At 46.4% G+C, this 19,518-nt stretch overlaps 1 protein-coding gene across 1 annotated transcript in view; it reads left to right on the forward strand.

The window, feature by feature from the left end:
• Positions 1 to 19,518, forward strand: part of LOC138954914 (polycystin-1-like) — a 71,961-nt gene that overhangs the window by 24,972 nt on the left and 27,471 nt on the right. Inside the window, exons 14-21 of the mRNA XM_070326666.1 lie at positions 7,440 to 7,774; positions 8,309 to 8,470; positions 10,638 to 10,727; positions 11,233 to 11,580; positions 13,115 to 13,419; positions 13,977 to 14,143; positions 14,736 to 14,956; positions 15,891 to 16,001. Of these exons, the coding sequence (XP_070182767.1) occupies positions 7,440 to 7,774; positions 8,309 to 8,470; positions 10,638 to 10,727; positions 11,233 to 11,580; positions 13,115 to 13,419; positions 13,977 to 14,143; positions 14,736 to 14,956; positions 15,891 to 16,001 (1,739 nt within the window). The remainder of the gene's footprint in view (positions 1 to 7,439; positions 7,775 to 8,308; positions 8,471 to 10,637; positions 10,728 to 11,232; positions 11,581 to 13,114; positions 13,420 to 13,976; positions 14,144 to 14,735; positions 14,957 to 15,890; positions 16,002 to 19,518) is intronic.

Here is a 19,518-nt window from a genome sequence, read left to right on the forward strand (position 1 = left end):
CCGACTGCGGCAGAATTGGCCATTGGAACACGGGTCCACTTGTTGGCCCTGTTCCGTGATCATTTTCTGGCTACTTCTTTAGTGCCTCCGGATATGAGGAAGAGTCTGAGGAACACGTTTCCTCAGCCTTCTTCCCTCTTTCATCCGGGCACTGTCCGTTCTGTGGTGGAGTCCACACGCCAGAGGAACACTGATTCTCTGATGGTTGGCCTCGCTGCTTCGGCGACGTCGGCGGGGAGTAAGAGAAGTGCTACAGTCACCTCCAGCTCCCAGCCTCAGAAGAAGAAGAAGAAGAAGCCAGTTTCACTGCCTCCTTCTTCCTCCTCTCAGGCGCCTGTCGCGTTCCCCCCTGCGGCCCCGGCTTCTCGTGCTCCCAAGCGCAAGAAGAAGGGTGCTCAGACAGGTAAGGGTAAGCAGCACCACCAGGGGGGTGGTCGCAAGCCTGCGCCTGCCCGCCAGCAGAATTTTCAGTGAGTCCCGGCCCTACGTTGACGCCCCCTCAAGTTGCCCCTCTTTCGTCCGTCGGTTCCCTTTTTCGGGCCCGCGACATGTGGGGCAGACTGGTCTCCAACCAGTTTATCTTGAGGGTGGTGGGGTCGGGGTTTTCTCTACCGCTGTCGTCACAACCTCCATTGTCCGCTCTACCTTTGACGTTCCCCCCTCCTCGAGACCCTGCCAGATGGCAGGCTCTTCAAGACGAGGTGAACTCGTTGGTCGAGAAGAAGGCTGTCTACCCCCTTTCTCAGCCTTCTCCGGGGTTCTACTCCCGCCTGTTCACCGTCCCCAAAAAGGACGGCAGGTTCAGGCCGGTGTTGGACCTCTCCACCTTGAACTTGTACCTTCGCAGGTGCAAGTTCAAAATGGAAACCCCTTCGTCGGTCCGGTTGGCCATCCGGCCAAACGATTGGGCCACGTCTGTGGACCTCCAGGATGCTTACTTCCACATCCTGGTGGCCCCGGGGTACCGACATCTGCTCCGGTTTGTTTGGGAGGGCACAGTGTTCGAGTTTCGGGCCCTCCCATTCGGCCTGTCCTTGGCCCCGCTGATTTTTACAAAGGTGGTCAAGGAGCTGGCGGCGTTGGTCAGAGCTCAGGGTGTGCGTCTGCGTCAATATTTGGACGATTGGCTCACCCTGGCCCAGTCTCGCGATCAATGCCTCCAACACACCCGGCAGGTCCTGGACCGGACCCATGCTTTGGGGTTCCAGATACAGTGGCACAAGTCGGACCTCGTGCCAGCCCAGCAGTTTTGCTACTTGGGGATGGCGTTCGACACAGTGCTTTACACTGTGTCTCCCTCCCCGGACAGAATCCTCTCCCTGAGGCGAAAGATCCTCTCCATTCAGGCTTGCCGCGCTGTTCCTCACAGACGGCTGGCGGAACTGTTGGGTTCCATGGAGTCTGTCGCTCTGCTGCTGCCCCTTGCAAGGCTACACAAACGTCCCCTGCAACGGGCAGTAGCAGATCGGACTTCCAGGCCTCTCGATTACACCGAGTTGGTCCAGATCGGGCCTTGGTTTCACGAGGCTGTAGTCCAATGGCTGGACCCGATCTGGCTCAACTCTGCGGTGCCTATCCAACCGAGACGGCCGTCTCTCTTCCTGTACACCGACGCTTCTACGCGGGGTTGGGGGGCCCACCTGGACCTGCACGAGGCCCAGGGGGTCTGGACCCAGGAGGAGTCCCTCCTACACATCAACTTTCTAGAGTTGGAGGCGGTTCGTCGGGCTCTGCTGGAGTTTCGCCTCCTGATTCGGGATCAGGATGTGTTGGTCCACGGGGACAACACCACATGCCTAGCTTACCTTCGCCACCAGGGGGGCACCAATTCTCGGTCCCTCTCCCTGTTAGCGGAGGAGATTCTGCTCTGGTGCCAGACCAATCAGGTCCGGATGTCAGTCCAATTCGTTCCGGGGAAACTGAACGCCCTGGCCGACATTCTCAGTCGGGGCGATCAGGTTCTCCCCACAGAATGGACCATCGCTCACAACGTTCTACAGCGTCTGTGGGCAAGGTGGGACCGTCCTCTGATCGATCTGTTCGCAACTCGATTCAGCGCTCGGCTTCCCAGGTACGTCAGCCCCTTTCGAGACACGAATGCGTTCCACGTGGACGCATTCACTCTCTCGTGGAGGCTCCTCGATGCTTACGCCTATCCCCCGACATCTCTGATTCCGAGGGTACTGGCAAAGTATCTGCAGGAACGGCCAAGACTGATTTTGGTCGCGCCTTACTGGCCAACAGCTCCGTGGTTTCCAGATCTTCGCGGTCTCACCCACGTAGACCCTCTACCTCTGAATCTGGACGGGGGAAGTCTGCTCCAGCCTCGATCAGGCCTCCCTCATCCACGTCCAGAGAGTCTGTGCTTGACCGCATGGCTCTTGTGCGCTCCAAACTGCTTGCACTAGGATTGCACAAGAGTTCAGTAGAGTTTTCCTTGAACGCTAAGAGGCGATCAACTAATCAGCTCTACGACTTACGCTGGAGAGCTTGGGCCTCCTTCGCCTTGTCCAAGGGGATAAAGCCGCTTTATCCCTCAACACAGGACTTGGCCAACTTCCTGGTGGAAGTGTATCAAAAGAAGAGTCTTTCTTCTAAGACTCTTCTTGGATACAAATCTGCCATCACTTCCACGATTGCGGCTGCTACTGGTCGCAGACCTGAACACTTGATCAGTTCCTCCCTCATCGCTAATGTCCTTTCGGGTATTAGCAATGCAGCGGTGTCTAAACCTCGGGTTTCATTTCCCAAGTGGGATGTCTTCCTGGTTCTCAAACTCCTGCGTAGCAAGGAGTTTGAACCCCTGGCAGGCATTAGTATCAAGTTCCTGACTTTTAAGACTGTGTTCCTCATCGCTTTAGCCACTTGCCGTAGACTCAGTGGTATTCAAGCTTTGAGTGGCCTGGAATTTGACATTGAGTTCACCACACATCAGGTGACGTTGGCTTTCCTACCAGACTTTCGAGCCAAGAATCAGAATGCCTCGGAGTTGTCCAAACCAGTAGTCATTCAAGCCTTGGCTCCCACTCTTGAACATGATGACCCTGATCGCTTCCTCTGCCCAGTACGTGCCCTTAGAGTGTACCTGGATAGAACACGTAGCTTTCGGTCTTCTAAGCGGTCACTGTTTGTCTCGCTTAATCCGAAGTACCAATCGGATATTTCTAGACAAACTTTAGCTCGTTGGCTGACCTTGCTTATCAAACAGGCTTATGTTCATGCTCAAGTGGATGTGGTCCCTGACATCAGGGCACACGAGATTCGGGCTATCGGCTCCTCGTTGGCGCACGTGCGGGGTGCCTCGCTCCAAAGCATAATGGCGGTCGCGTTCTGGAAGACTCCAGCCACGTTTATTAACCACTATATGCGAGACTTTTCCAGTCTCAGGCTTGACCAGTCGTATGGCATTGCCAAAGCAGTGGTTGCCAGCATGGTCACGTCAGTCTAAGGTATTTTTCTTGGGTATATTTTCTTTTACGGTAGTACTGTTCGAAAATTGCCTGGGTATCTTAATCCTTGGATTTAAGTGATTTTGATTAAGGAGTTTAATACTCTACATATCACCCTCACACCACTCTGGTATTCTGTGCAAGAATAGTACTGTCGAGGTAAGTGTTATATTGACTGTAAGGCTTCTTTTTAAGCCTACTGTCTATATGATACTTACCGAGACAGTACTATTAGAGTTTCCCTCCCGCCTCCCCTCTTGATATGTTATGGGCTTTTTGAGGGTCTGCAGCTCATAAAGAAAGAGGACGCGCCACCTACATCCTGTAAGGGGGAAGCACTCGGACAGTGCTTGGGATCCACGGTGGCGCATGGTTATGGGAGATAATTGTACCCACGCAGCGTTTTGTCCAATTTTTTCGGCCTATAATAGATAATGTGCAAGAATAGTACTGTCTCGGTAAGTATCATATAGACAGTAGGCTTAAAAAGAAGCCTTACAATCTGTGGGTCTCCACATAAAGTTGACCCGTGTCAATCCCGGCCCGGATTCGAACCCGCAACTCTTGGATCAAGTGCTCTACCGCCTTAGCTACCCTTTTTAAGGCCTTGTTTTCTCAGATTCTCTGTTCATAAGGTCTGTAAGTTTATCCCCATTTTAAGACTCCCTCCCTCTGAAGACCTGATTTTCTCATGGGGGGTGGAACATACAGAAATATCACACACAAGCAGGAAGACAGGAGATGAAGCAGAGACATTCATATCAAGAATTGTATTCAGTTGAACGCCTGTTATTTACAACTCCCAGCAAAAAAGAGAATTTATGCAACAGATAAAACTCTGTTCCTAGTCAATGGTTTCAAACAGGGATTTGACATTAACTTTGCCGGAATACCATGTTGTACAGAGGTTCAAAACCTTAAGTCTGCTAACGAGCAGCCAAAAATAGTGGATTGTTATATTCAAAAAGAACTAGCAGCGGGGAGAATAACAGGCCCATTTTCAACAAATCCATTTTTCAAATGTCACCATTGGGGGTAGTTCAAAAAAAAAAGCAGCCTGGCGACTACAGGATCATACATCACCTGTCTTACCCAGAAGGTCAGTCCATTAATGACCGCATTGATCCATCTTTTACTTCCATAAGTTATGCAACAATAGAAGATGCAATAAAACTTGTTAAAGATGCAGGAACAAATTGCCACATGGCAAAGACCGATATTAAGTCTGCTTTCAGGATCATTCCGGTGAGCCCTGACTGTTACCCTCTATTCTGTTTTTGTTGGAAAGGTGAAATCTATATAGACAGATGCTTGCAAATGGGTTGTTCCGCTTCCTGTCAGATTTTTGAAACATTCAGTTGTGCTTTACAGTGGGTGGCTGGTAGTAAACTAGGTATTGACAAGATTACCCACATATTAGATGATTTTTTCATTGTGAATGCATCCCGGGATGGTTGCAGGAAAGACTTGGAGTCGTTTACAGATATGTGCAAAGACATAAAGGTGCCTCTAGCTGCTGTTTGGCAAGGCGTTAAGTGCCTCATCCACTAGTCTGTACCGAAGAGCTTGGCAGCTTTTCAGGATTTTCATAACTGAAAGTAATATCCTTTGGGAATTTCCAGTAAGCGAGCAAACTGTCCTGCTGTTCATTGCATATCTCTATCAAAAAGGCTACGCACCTGCGACAATTTCTTCCATGATTTCCGCGCTGAGTTATGCGCACAAGTTATCAAGTGTGTCTGCTCCGACGTCATCTTACATAGTCCGTAAGTCGATGAAAACAGCACATAAACTTACACCCGCAAACGACAGTCGTCTTCCTATTACTGAAGAGATCCTAGAACAGCTAGTGAAAACCAGTAGACAAGCCTTTCAAAATATTTATCTCACATATCTTTACCCATCCATGTTTTTGTTGGCTTTTCATGCTTTCCTACGGGTCGGGGAAATAACAGATTCAGGTCACACACTTGCTTTCTCCGATGTGACCTTAACGGATGACTCAATTCTTATTTCCTTCAGATCTGCTAAGCACTCAGCCGGTAAGCATCAAGTAGCCTTTGTAACAACAGTTGCTAATCCACTCATATGCCCCGTACAAGCTCTAAAAGAATACATAGTGAAAAGAGGGCGCATGCCCGGACCGCTGTTCATGCTTAATGGTCGTTCATTACTAAGGAGGGATTTTGTTACCACACTAAAAGCAATGTTGAACATTGCCGGAATTCCAGCTGACCGATTTAATTCACACAGTTTTAGAATAGGAGCAGCTACATCGAGTGCAGCAAAAGGCGCCTCAGACGCGCAGATTCGCAAGCGGGGACGGTGGCAATCGGATGCTTTCAAAAGGTATATTCGCTTACCTTAAACAATTTAGGGAGTAAACTGCAGATAAGAATGCTGGTCACAGTTTTAGGTAAGCATTCAGTCAATCACAAAAAGTCCTCATCCAGGAGGTTGGCCTGGTTTTGGACCTATGTCGAGGAAGCTGAGTCCAAAAAATTAGATACATAATTCAGTCAACAGTGGAAGTTCTTATCCAGGAGGTTGACCTGGGTAGGGACCTACATTGAAGATTGAAGTTGATAGATAAACCAGGTTACAGAGGGCAGGCGGCTGGCAGGCATGGAGGTTGGCCATACGCTGTCAGCCTCGGTTAACTTAGGTAATAATAGCAAGTCGTTCAGGTATAACTTTTCGCATCATAACCAAAGTATGGGGGTTGCCCATGCTTAGATGCTGTGCACGGGATCTGGTGTGGGGTTGCTGTGTAATCTCTTTTAAGTTGTATTGGAGATACCACAGTTGTGGCGGTCAACGCCCACACTGGTCATATTTTGTATATCAAGAACGGTTTTATTCATGTGATGTTATGATGTCATTATATAGGCAGCATGAATGACTGAGGGTGATTTGATTATATCATTATCTAGTCAGCATGAATGACTGATTCTTTTATGAATACATGAGAGAGTGTTAAAATGTGAAGATTTGTGTTTGTGGTCACCTGCTTGATCACGTGAAATGTTGTTTATTTGATAAGTTTTGTTGGTGGTCCCGCTTGAACGTGAGAGTAAGTTGTACAATGTTACTGTGTGTGTGTGTTTGGTAACCCTTGTACAGCGGGACCACCTTATTTTGTCATGTATATATATTTTCATCCACTCTGGCGCTTTATTAAATAAAGTGCCCATTTCAATCTCAACTTTGGTCTGGTCTTAGTGTGTTGCATAAATGATTTTATGTGAGCTTGTGAACATAAAGAGAATTTATGCAACAGATCATGACCGTACACTATTTCTCTGCCGTCTGCTCCTGGAGCAGACGATTTTGTTGTGGAGCAACCCGGATGACACGGGGTGGGGTAAACAGGATGATGGGTAAATTCTAAATATAGCCCACAACCATCCTGACTGTAGACAGTGGCAGCCGAAATATTTGCTGACCCGCCTTCCTCCCCCTTTGTTAACTCCACCTTGTAACAAATAATGTATTCTTGAACGTGGCGGTCAACGCCCACACTGGTCATATTTTGTATATCAAGAACGGTTTTATTCATGTGATGTTATGATGTCATTATATAGGCAGCATGAATGACTGAGGGTGATTTGATTATGTCATTATCTAGTCAGCATGAATGACTGATTCTTTTATGAATACATGAGAGAGTGTTAAAATGTGAAGATTTGTGTTTGTGGTCACCTGCTTGATCACGTGAAATGTTGTTTATTTGATAAGTTTTGTTGGTGGTCCCGCTTGAACGTGAGAGTAAGTTGTACAATGTTACTGTGTGTGTGTGTTTGGTAACCCTTGTACAGCGGGACCACCTTATTTTGTCATGTATATATATTTTCATCCACTCTGGCGCTTTATTAAATAAAGTGCCCATTTCAATCTCAACTTTGGTCTGGTCTTAGTGTGTTGCATAAATGATTTTATGTGAGCTTGTGAACATAAATACAATTTAAGCATCTCTCCTTCATGTTTCAGCTCCAGAAGAACTACAAAGCTTCTCTCGCGTCTTCCACACCTCCTTCTCCCACAACATGGCCGAACGCCACATGTGGCTTTCTGTCATCAACCGCCCCGACCACAGCCGTTTCACCCGTGTGCAGCGCGCCACTTGTTGTGTGACCCTGGTCTACCTCTTCATGTTTTTCAACGCCATGTGGTATGGCCTCATCAAGGATAAATCAGATGCAAATGATTCCATTTCCTGGAAGGTGATTGGCTGGGAAGAGTTCATCATCGCCGTGGTGTCTGCGGTCGCCATTTTTCCCGTGGCATTGATTCTCATCTTTATCTTCAAGAGGAGTCGATCAAAGGTTATTAGTGAATTTTTCATAGTTTTAATGCTGATAATTCTGGGATTTGGAAGATGCAAAGCTGGGTTCAGTAATGGGAATGGATAGGGGAGCCTGTTCACTTTTTAAAGTTTTTCAGAACTTTGACTTGCTTACGTTCCTTTGTTTCTCAGATTTGATCTCTGGCTTTGTAAATGTTCACAACACTGTCTGTCTGTTGGTATCAAAATTTATGATTTTTGTCTGAAGCATTTTAACTGAAGGCATAACGTATAATTGCAGTTTTTCATGGAGACAAAATCAAAAAACAAGAATTGTAAGTTTATTGCAACGTTTGATTATTGACAAAACAAAACATTACGTTAACAGTACGTTGACCCAGTGGTCTTTTAGGTAGACAGACTGACAAACACTTATGATACAAATAATTAACTTAGCTCAAAATTGTCGATGAGTCATCGCTTTCAAAATCAATGTTTTTGGATTTCATGGAGAGAAAATGAGTGGTGATCGAGGCAACATTATTTCAAGAACACATGTTTGTTTGCTTTTCAGGCGAACATGTTCAGCCATGCAATGCGCCCCCAGTCAGCCCAGACCCTGGAGATCGATGCCATGTGCGACATGTCTCAGTACGGGGGATCCCTGTGCACCATGACGCCCAACGAAGACTGGAACACCATCTTTGAGAGAGAGAGCACAACAGAGTCTATTCCTGTAAGTTTCAAGAAAATGACAGTGATGCACACACAAAATTAATTGGAGTAGTTTATGGGTACAGTGGAGCCTCCTTTTTAAGACGTTCAACATTCTGAGAAAATCAGGTCTTAAATAGGAGGGAGTCTTAAAATGGGGGTAAGCTTACAGAGGTTATGAACAGAAAATCTGAGAAGACAGGGTCTTAAAAGGGAGGGAGTCTTAAATTGGGGAGTCTTAAAATAGGGGTTCCACTGTATTGGTGATGGCTAGCGTTTAGAGAAGTTAGTTGGGTGATGGATGGAGTTCAGAGGTGTTGGCTTGCTAGTCTGGTAGTCTGGTATCATTTTTGCCATTCAGGTTAATCTGATATAAAGGCCCTCTGATTTTAGTTGAAAAAAATGCCTGGAACACCAGAAGTCTGTTGCTCTCATACAGGTGACTTCCCAAGGGATCAAAAGAAAACTCAGAGATTACATTTGTTAAAAGCAATTTTCTTTGTGAATGAGTACTGAAGTGTTTTCAGGTGATTTCATTCTTGAATACTTCACCACCAAGTTGTAGTTTGGTCGTTGGTTTTCTGTAAACTCAGAACAATTTGTGATAGAAAAGATTACTTTCAGATCTCCCCACGTTCTCCGCGATCTGCTCGATCTCCATTTTCTCCTCACTCTCTTCAATCCCCCCGCTCCCCCCACTCTCCCCGATCCCCCCGTTCCCCAATGAACCCGGCAACCCCCCCCCCCCCCCCCTTGACCGCCACGTAGTCCCAGAGTCGCGGCTCTAGCAGAGCAGGTAACAGCAGTGAACGAAAAGAATCTGCACATGAAAATAGCACGCGAATGATTGTGCTTAACACACTCTGACAAGTCAATGTTTTATCGCCACATAGTCTCAGTGTTTCAGTCTGCAACAGCACAGTGTCGAATTAAAGGGTCGGCACCTGAATGATCATGCTTACATTCAGCTAAAACTTACCCTCTGACAATTCAATGTTTTATCGCCACATAGTCACGGTGTTTCAATCTGTAACAGCACAGTGTGGAATTAAAGAGTCGGCACCTAAATGATCGTGCTAACATTCAGCTAAAACTTACCCTCTGACAAGTTCATGTTTTATTGCCACGTTGACCCCGGTGTTGGTGTGTGTGAAGAGGAGGCAACAGCACTGCATGAACAAAATAAAAACTGCACACAACAAGATTACCCGAATGCTTGTGCTAATAATACTTGGCTAAAACTGTTGTGAATGTTTTGTATTGCCCGTGAGAAAAGGGAAGAAGATTAAGTAAGCACAAGAGAGAAATTGAAGTGTGCTTGCAACCTGTTGGAGTACAGAAAATCATCCTCTCGTGTATCATTGTCCTACCTGCACTTGCTGTGGAGACCACAGAAACACACTCATCCACACATGCATACCTCACACAGTTTGAACAGGGAACATACAGATGAAAGAAAAACAGGATTCACTTGGTAAACACAAGAATGTGTGTAATGTACTGAACGCCTGATGTATGCAATGCTATCACGCGGCAGTGTTTCCTGTATAAATGGAACCCATATCTGCACATAATGATGTAATTCCAATTAGTTTCTTAATGAAGAAAAGATGAACTTTCAATACGAAGAGGTACACTTTTCTTTATTCATTTTGATTACAGTGACAGTACAGGAATATATTCACAGAAGATCATGTGATTCACCAAATGTTGGTTATCCTTGGCAATGGTAACACTACATGTGAAGCATGCAATGGAATATGCATCAGTGTCTGCATCAAACGGTTGTGATGCACAACTAATGACTGTTTGCATGTTGTAATAATGCTGCTTGTTGCAAAGCCCACTATAACGGCATGTTCATGGGTTGATACATGTCTTTGATTTAAATTGTCTTTAACTGCACAGGAAGCACATTGTGAGTGTGGGCACGTGCTTGTGTCTGAACGAGAGAGACAAACAGATAGATAGACAGACAGACAGACAGACAGACAGAGAAGGAAGAGGGACAGACAGACAGACAGACAGACAGACAGACAGACAGAGAAGAGAGAGAGGGAGAGATAGCCAGACAGACAGACAGAGACAAACAGAGAGAGAGAGTTCCCAGGAAAGAACAAAATCAACTTAAGGACATGAGAACATATCCAAACTTTGCCCTGATTCTTCATGTTGTTTTATTTGTTCAGCCAATCAGCAGTCAGCTGCGACGCACTGCGGTTCGAAGCAGCAAGGATTTCGGAAGTGGTCAAAGCATTTTCCCTGGCAGTGGTATGAAGGTACGTCAGTTTGTTGATGGATGAAAAGAAAGAAGACAGCAGGATTGACACACAGGGCATCTTGTAAGAACTGCAGAAGAATTTACAGAAGAGGTTTTGACGGAATCACAGCATAATTGTTGTTGGAAGAGGGTCTCGAGAGAACTGCAGGAAGATTGTCCAGTGGAACCTGTTTTGGTGACCACTCCTCCAAAATGACCACCTGTCCATTCTGACCACCCCAAAGGATCCCTAACAAGATTTTCCATATAATTTTCTTTTCCATAGTGACCACATGTCTATAAAAAAATAAAAATTTGTTTAGTTTGTCCCTTGGGTGGTTGTTATGGACAAGTTCGACTGTATATAAGGGGTCTTGACAAAAACTCTATACACCTTTCAGTCATTGCTGAAAATGGATACTGTGATAAAGAGTTTGTTGTTGTGTTTGTTGTTGTTGAGCGTACCCGTTCTAAAAACTTCGTATAGTCTTGAGGCGTTACACTGCTATGATTTTGATTTGCAGTCTACAGTGCAGAGTATCCGGCGCACCCAGGACCTCATGTGGAATCAGGAGAACATCCTCAAGTCATGGCCAGAAAAGCTGCCATCATTTGCTGAAGAAGAGAAAGTGAAACCGACGAGCAAGCCAAGCGACGCTGTAGCTTCAACTTCTAAGACCACTTCCAGATCTATCGCCAGTAAAATAAACAAAACAACATCTTTAACCTCCGAGAGTGCCAGCGCTACAGCTTTGAAGAAAACCAAATCAGCCCCAGAAAAAGCAACAGAAAAATCTGCGGATTTCAAAACTGGTGGTAAGGACTCCAACAAAATTGCCCCACTTCCTGTTGGCAAGCCTGGCACTCCTAAGGTGAGAAGGTTTATATTAGTTAGCTGTCAATGGCAAATAAGCATCACTGAACAGAGTAATAGATTAGCATAACCTTTAAATGAATAACAAAAAGTTTGATACAGCAGTTGTGTTTAGACCGATTTGGTTGATCATTACTTTTTTGTATGTTTCCTAATATCTTAGCCTATTACTACTCCTTTTTTCAGACCTGTTTACCAGTACGATTTGGGCGTATTTTGTATGCCAAATTATTATCGGTACGCAAATATGCGACACACGCACAAAATACGCCTAAGAAAAAGTCTAGATTACGTTTTCCGGCGTTGGTGTGCTGATTACGGAATGGTACAACTGATACCGGTTTCGGTCGAAGGGAGATAACCATGACAGCGAGTCTTCAGCTGTGGAAACCTTGTTCAGTTGTTGGCACGTGCGATCGTCTGGACAATCGTGGCAAAATGAAGCGGAAATATGTGCCAGTTTTGGATGACTGTACCAAGTCTAAACAGCAGAAGCAGCAGATTTTCTTGGAGAAATATAAGAAAGAGCCAGGAATTGTGGAGTCTACTATGGGAAAAAGTCATGCACACTGCAAGTATTGTAAATCAGATTTCTCCGTTGCCCATGCTGGGAAATATGACATCGAACGACACTCATGCAGTTCTAAAACTCACCTGGACAAGGTTGCTGCAAAGAAATCCGCTGAAAGCTGCCAAGGAATTATGAAGTTAATTCCCGCAAAGCAAATCCTGCCAGAAGAAAAGGCTGTAGTCCGCGCTGAAGCAATGTTTTCTGAGCTGATTGTAAAAATGAACTTGCCACTGTCAACCGCAGATGTTATTTCACGAACTTCATCTTTTCATTATCAATCTGTTTGGAAGACACTGCTTATAATGCTATGAGCTGACAGGTAAATAAAATTGTTTTATTCCTGTTGTATTGGAAGGAGTTAAATTCTGAAGGTGTTCACAAGACATGCTATTCTTACACAAACACGTTTGCACCCACGCGTACATTTTCCCTACCCCATATGGCTTTGCTTGCAAAGTACACCAACTTTTTGAAAAATACACTCAACTTTTTGGAAAAGTACTCTTGCCTCGGGTTTAGGGTAAACAGGTCTGGGTTTTGTTCACATTCTTCTTCTCATCCCACTCCTTTCTGCTCGATCCCTATTCCACCTCCTCCCTTCTTCTTCTCTTTCTTTCTTTAACTCCTCACCCAATCCTCTTCTTCCCCTTCCAAACTCTCGCTCTTCCTCTTTCTCGGCATTGTCTGTAATCTAACCCAAACCCATTTTCACCAGCTTTACTGTTTGCTGGATGTTCACCCACTATACAGTGGAACCCCCTTTTAAGACTTCCCCCATCTGAAGACCCTGTTTTCTCAGATTTTCTGGTAATAACCTGTGTAAATTTACCCCCATTTGAAGATGAAGACTCCCTCCTCTTTAAGACCTAATGTTCTCAAAGTTTTGGTGGTCTTGAAGGGGGGGGGGGGGTTCCACTGTAAAATAAAAATTCCCCATTCTGTATTTAATTCTTATCTCCAGAAGGATGCAGACACAGTGGACGAGCATGAGGAGTTCATGCAGCGTCTGGACGAAATCGACCGCGAGTTGGAGAAGTCTGCTTCCGCCAGAAGCAGGGTCTCGACCAGAGGCAGCAAGACGCAGAAACATCCCCAGCAAGCTCCGTCTCTGCTGAAGAAGCACTCATCCCGCTCATCACAGGGGGCCATCGAAGAGCTGTTTGACTCGGATGACGAGTGGGCCAATGAGGGCGTGGACGCCAAGGCAGGGGGGAGGAGGGTGGATGGGAGTGGCTTGAACCATCGGCAGCTTCCAAACATGGACAGGTTAGTAGATAAATGTGGTGGTTTTTTTCCTCTTCTTTAATTCGAAATAATCTCAGTGTATCTTCTTCATGAGATGAACTCTATAAAGTCACTGTAGCCATTACATTCAGAGATGGGCTGAAATATATTTCAGTTTCTGAAATTATGCTTTTTGCAGAACCACTCCAAATGACAATGCTACTATTTCTCTTTCTTTGTAACCAACAAAACAAATCTCTGTAGCATCATGCACTGGTCCAGTGTAAACTGGGGTAACTCTAAAAGTCTTTTAATCTTTTTAAAGCAAATGTACATAATTATTGCATTTTCTTATTGTACAGTGGAACCTCCCATTTATGACCCCCCCCCCCCCCCCCCCCCAATTTCAGATGTTCTCCCTTCTAAGATCTTGTTTTCTCAGTCGTTTTGTTCATAACCTCTGTACATTTACCCCCATTTGAAGATTCCCTCCTTTTTAAGACCTGATATTCGCAGATTTTTTGAGGTTTTTTAATAGGGGGATTCCAGTGTACTCTATTACTCTATGTTGATAGCTTTCTTGTCCACTCTTGTTTCAGACGTGCCAGTGTCACCAGCCTGATGCGGATGCGGGCAGGAATCATGATGGTGCCTGGCAGTGCTGGGAGCTCTTTCCTGCGAAGAGACAGCACGTTCCGCAGAGAAAGCACCCTGCACAGCTTCATCATGTCAGACAAGTCTCGTACCTCCCTGTCCATACTGAGGCGTAAGTGTTACTTTAGTTTGCAGAAAATGTGTGTGTGTGTGGGTCTGTCTGTCTATGAGTGTGTGTGGATCTGTCTGTCTGTCTGTCTGTGTGTGTGGGGGGGGGGTGGTAAAGTGTGTGTGTGTGGATGGGTGTTTCAATCTAAAGAATATACATGTAATAACAAATCGCGCACAATGCCCGTACAACACTGTGCTCTTCCACATATTATCCCTTAGCTAAACTCATAGGCATTGATACCAACCTTGTGAAGAAAAAGAATCACTACCATTCTGAAATATGCGCTGTATATCTGAGAAAAAATTTTTTTTAATCCACAATCAATTTCTTACGGTACATGTAGCATAAAATGTATTTTTTAACAAACTAATCTTCACCAAAAAAAATTTGCTACAAATTTTGAACTAAAATTAAACCATTAATTCTCGAATCATTTCATTCCAACTTGCTATGCCAGTTAAAGCCGTTCACTTGATTAACTGGCATAGAAAATTTGAATAAAATGACATGGGAATTAATGCTGTAATTTGAGTGCAAAATTTGTCGCAATGATTTTTTTGGCAAAGTTTACATCGATCTTTCTCTTCCTCAGACCGCATGCATTCATTGAGCGGCTCGTCAGACGACAGCAGGTGCCGCTTGCCGTGGTTCTGTGTGTACATTGCTTACGGCATCTGTGTGGGTCTCTCCATTCTCTCCATGCTCATGGTGCTGTTGTACGGATACAACTTTGGTTCGGCCATCGCCCTCAGGTGGCTGCTGTCTGTTCTCATCGCCTTCATCTTCTCCATCTTCATCCTTGAGCCGCTGAAGGTGAGTGGGGATTTGTATTTCAGTGGAACCCCCCTTATAGGACCCCCCGCCCCCCCCCCCCCCCCCCAATTTAAGACACACCCCCCCCCCCCCCTTTTTAAGACCTTAATTTTTCAGATGTTCTGTTCATAATCTGTAAGTTTATCTCCATTTTAAGACTCCCTCCTTTTGCAGACCTGAGAGGGTTCAACTGTAGTTTCTTATGTGAACATGTTTGCTGAGTTAATCTTTTTTATAGATTTTTGTGTAGTTTCGTTATGATTGTACTGGTGTTTGTTCCTGTCAGTCTTCCCTCGCTGCAAAGACCCCATTCTAATGGCTAAGCAATGAAACAGATAAACAACATGAAAGTGAGAATAATAATAATAATTACAAAAATAATAATAATGAATAACTTTTATGAATAACTATAGCGCGAGTCCCAGCAATTGGCTCCAGGCGTTTTATAGTTTCATTCTAAAACAAACGAGCAAAGATTTAACGAGCATACAAAGCATACAAATAACAGAGATAAAACAACAACACCAAGCAAACTGAGATGACATGACAAAAGATAGTTGTCATATGCACACACACACACACACACACACACACACACACACACACACACACACACACACACACACACACACACACACACACACACACACACACAGACAGACACACACACACACACACACACACACACACACACACACACACACAAACTACACACACACACACACACACACACACACACACACTACACACACACACACACACACACACACGCACACACACACACACACACACACATACACACTACACACACACACACACACAGGCGTGATGGATGAAGGAAAAAAGGGAATTCATCATTCTCTTCATCTTCAAAAAATTGTTTTAAAAATAATTTCTGAGGAAATATGCATGTAAATCTATTGCTGTGTCACAGGTGATGATCCTGACGCTGTATGTAGCGGTGATAGTGAAAGATGCTGAAAAAGATGTGGAGTCCGGCTGCATTGATGTCATGGCCTCTGTGGAATCCAATGAGCAGCTAAAGGTTTGTGCACACATTGACAAATGTCCTTAAGGCCAAAAAAAAATAATTGTCTGTTTCTGGTCACCCGACCGACCCTAAATTTCGGCGCCGACCCTAAACTTTTTTTTTTCAAACTCAAAATTTTTTATTTTTTTTTGGTGGTAAAGGACAGGGTGAGAAAATGAACAACAAAAACGTGTGAAAACAAAAGTCCGCTGACGATTTGTAAATGTGTTGAGTGTCTTGTCTCTATGTATAGTGAATCCAGTCTCTTTGCGCGATTTTTAAAGTTAGTTTTATTGGTCTACATTTGGGGTAAAAAAATAAAAAATAAAAAAAATAAAAAATCCCTACCTACCGACCCTATTTTTTTTAGCCATGTTACCAGAAACAGACAATTTTTTTTTGTTGTGCCTAATCAAAACACAAGAATGATAATGTGAAAGGATGACGCAGTAGTCCTCCTTTGTCACAGGCAGTTGCACTGCATTGATGGAGTTGTGTTAAATTGTCTTCTATGAATCACAGGGATAAAGAGTTGTGTTGATGTGTAACGAATGTTTTACTAACTTACATGGTTAATTTGTTAACTCCTGGGACTGAAACGTGCTCTTAACGTCTCGGCTCTGCTGTTTGTCTCGGCTCTGCTGAAGTGGAAGGTCAGCTTTTCCTAAAACGTAAAGACGGTCGCAGTGGCATGGTGGTAAGACGTCGGCCTCCTAATCGGAAGGTCGTGTGTTTAAAATCCCGGTCGCTGCCGCCTGGTGGGTTAAAAGTGGAGATTTTTCCGAGCTACCAGGTCAATTTAATCACATATTCTTACTCCAATTCTTATGAATGCATTGACTTTAGTCCCACATGCTAGATGTCGAAAAACCTCTCAAATTACCTGCCCTTAGTAGGGTGGTAACCAAGCTAAAAGCGACGCCATAGCCGTTGCTATGGCCTGACCTTGCTCGGTTACCCATAACACCCTGCGCACCACGTGAGCGCTAGCATCCGTCATGTTCATTCTCGACTTTCGACAACACACGGTGGACGTGTCCGAATTTCGCTCTCACTTTTGGCCTTCACATGCCTGCTCGTCCGTGAGACTAGCCGGTTCTTGGGGGTCTACCTGTCCGTCTACCTTTTGGTGAGATCTTTCCTTTTTACGTTTGGAATGTAAATGTTGATAGCTTTGTTTTGAACACGCACGCAGATAATTTTGTTCTGGGTGACTGTTTTCGCCGGTCTTAAAATGGCCGACAACAAAGCTAAACTGAGTGCGAGACTGGAAGGTGACAAGGCTCTTAGCCCAGTTAAGAAAGCTAAAGCTAAGAGTAAAGCCAAGAGCGTTGATTTGCCTATTATGCGGGTAGAAGATCCGTCAAATAGCACTTCGTTTGATGTTCCTATCCCTCCGAGGACGGGTTCCGTTCGCTCACAGCTCGCGTCCCCCGATGGGGGTGAGGAGCCGGGGCCTTCAGCCCTGGGCTCGTTAAAGTCCGAATTGTTTGATTTTATTTCTCAACAGTTTGCGTCTCGCTCTGGGGTCCCGCCTCTGCCTCCGGCGGTAGGGGATCCTTCCTCCCTGGCTCGGCTGGGGTCGTCGTCGTCATCGACTATGGCGACTCCCGCGGATGGGGGGGGTGGCCGGGCGGCCATTTCTTCTGCGCACTTGCTTGGTGCACCTGACCAGTTCGGGCCTTCCCTCTCTGCCTCTGGTAGTGCTGCGGTTGCGCTTGAACACTCTCTCCGTAAGGAGAGGGGGTCTGCTTCCTCTCTTTTTCTTCCCGCTCAGCTTGCTTTTAGCAACACTGCAGCGGGAAGTCAGCTCTCTCCCCTTGTGGGAGAGGGAGAGAGGGGGCATGGTAAGTCACAGCCTGGGCTTGGTCCCACCTTGCCCCACTGGGGGCAGGGGGCTGTGCCAGCTTCTCACTCTTTCCCACCCACTGGGCGGGACTGGGTGGGGGCTGGTGTAGCGGCTCACCCTTTCTCGCCCGCCGGGCATGATCGGGTGTCCGCTGTTGGACTGGCGTCTCAGTCAGGTCCGCTATTGTCCTCTGCTAGCAGCCGCCCCTCTCCCCAGCAGGGGTGGTGGGGTGGTGGGGCATCGGGACTACAGCAGGTTGACGGGTGGGGGCGGCCTTTCACGGCCTCTCCTCTCACTCAGTCGTACCCCTCGCAGGGTTCGCTTGCTACAGCTACGAGCCAACTCCCACCGCATGCAGCGGGCGGGGTAGCTCAAACTGGCCAGACCGGTTTTGACTGTTGGGGCCAAGCGCCCGGTCAGCGGTCGACCGACAATGGGCCTGGCGCGGCTTTGTTGGGTGGCCCCCTCCCCCCGCCTTCTTGGCGGGCCTCTGTGCCTACTGTTTACCCTTCTACCCCAGTGGGGCAGGGGGGGGATGGTGGGTGGCAAGCGGGATCGGGTCACGCTTTTGTTGCTCCTGTCTCCCCTCCTGTGTACAGTGATACTGTACAGGCTGGGGATTCGGATTCTTCTGTGGAAGATGAGGAGTGTGTAGTCTTGCCTTTTGGTTTTAGGCAAGCCATGAGAAGAGCGGCTTGTGTGGCAGCTCGTTACTTTCCGGAGGGGGTGGTGGATTCAGGACAGGATGTCTCTTTTCCACCATCCGCGGCGAATGATTTTCGGCCTTCGCAGGAGAGTTCACAATCGTTTCGTTTTGTGGAATCGCCTGCCGTGGCTTATCACATGTCGCAACTTTTGGCTCGACCGGCCCCTCAGGGCAGCGGTCTGTCGCCAACTCCTTTCCCTTTGTTGCATGCTCACGATACAGCGCCTGCTTCAGCCGATCCATGGCTAGCGTCAAACGCGCAGGCCACTGCTTTTTCGCCGTTAGTGCAGAAAAAGCTGGACTGGAACGTGAAGTCAAGGAACTTTGTTCAGACTTTTGCTTTGCCGAGGGCAACTTTGCCAATTCCGCCGGAGTTGCTTGCCTTGTTGCCAAAGCAACCTTCTGCTAAAGAAGGGGTCTCGTTCTCGGACGCTTCTCTCTCTTCTCTGGAGGAGATTGGGCGTCTTGATCTGGAATTGGCTTCTATGGCAGAGTCTTTGCTCCGAGCTCTTACTCGAGCTGTGGCTGGCTCTTTGGAGCCGTTTAGACTCAGGGAAGACGCCTCAGCCAGTGATATCTCCATACTGCTTGCTGCTTTGGGGATGGTGAATTCTGAGAGGATGAGCATTTCAGCGAGGCTGTACGCTCATGCTGTCTTTTCACGGCGTGATTTGCTGCTGTCTCAAGCAGGTTTTTCCCAGCAGTCCACTGTGGACTCGCTTCGTTCCTCGCCTTTTGTTGAGGGTTCTCTCCTGGGTAGAGTAGCCCTGGATGCAAGGCAGCGGGAAGTTCAGGAGGCTAAAGACAGACATCTCGTTGGGATTTCGTTTAAAGTCCCAAAGAAATCTCAGTCTTCTTCTAAGCCTGCCTGGAACAAGAAGCAGCACAACGCCTCTCGTCCTAAGGAACAGGGAGATAAGGGCGCACCAGCCAAGGGTGCTCCTTATCCTAAGAAACCCTCGTTCGGGAAGGGGAGG

The sequence above is a fragment of the Littorina saxatilis genome, linkage group LG2 (assembly GCF_037325665.1).
Source record: "Littorina saxatilis isolate snail1 linkage group LG2, US_GU_Lsax_2.0, whole genome shotgun sequence".
Taxonomy (NCBI): Eukaryota; Metazoa; Mollusca; class Gastropoda; order Littorinimorpha; family Littorinidae; genus Littorina; species Littorina saxatilis.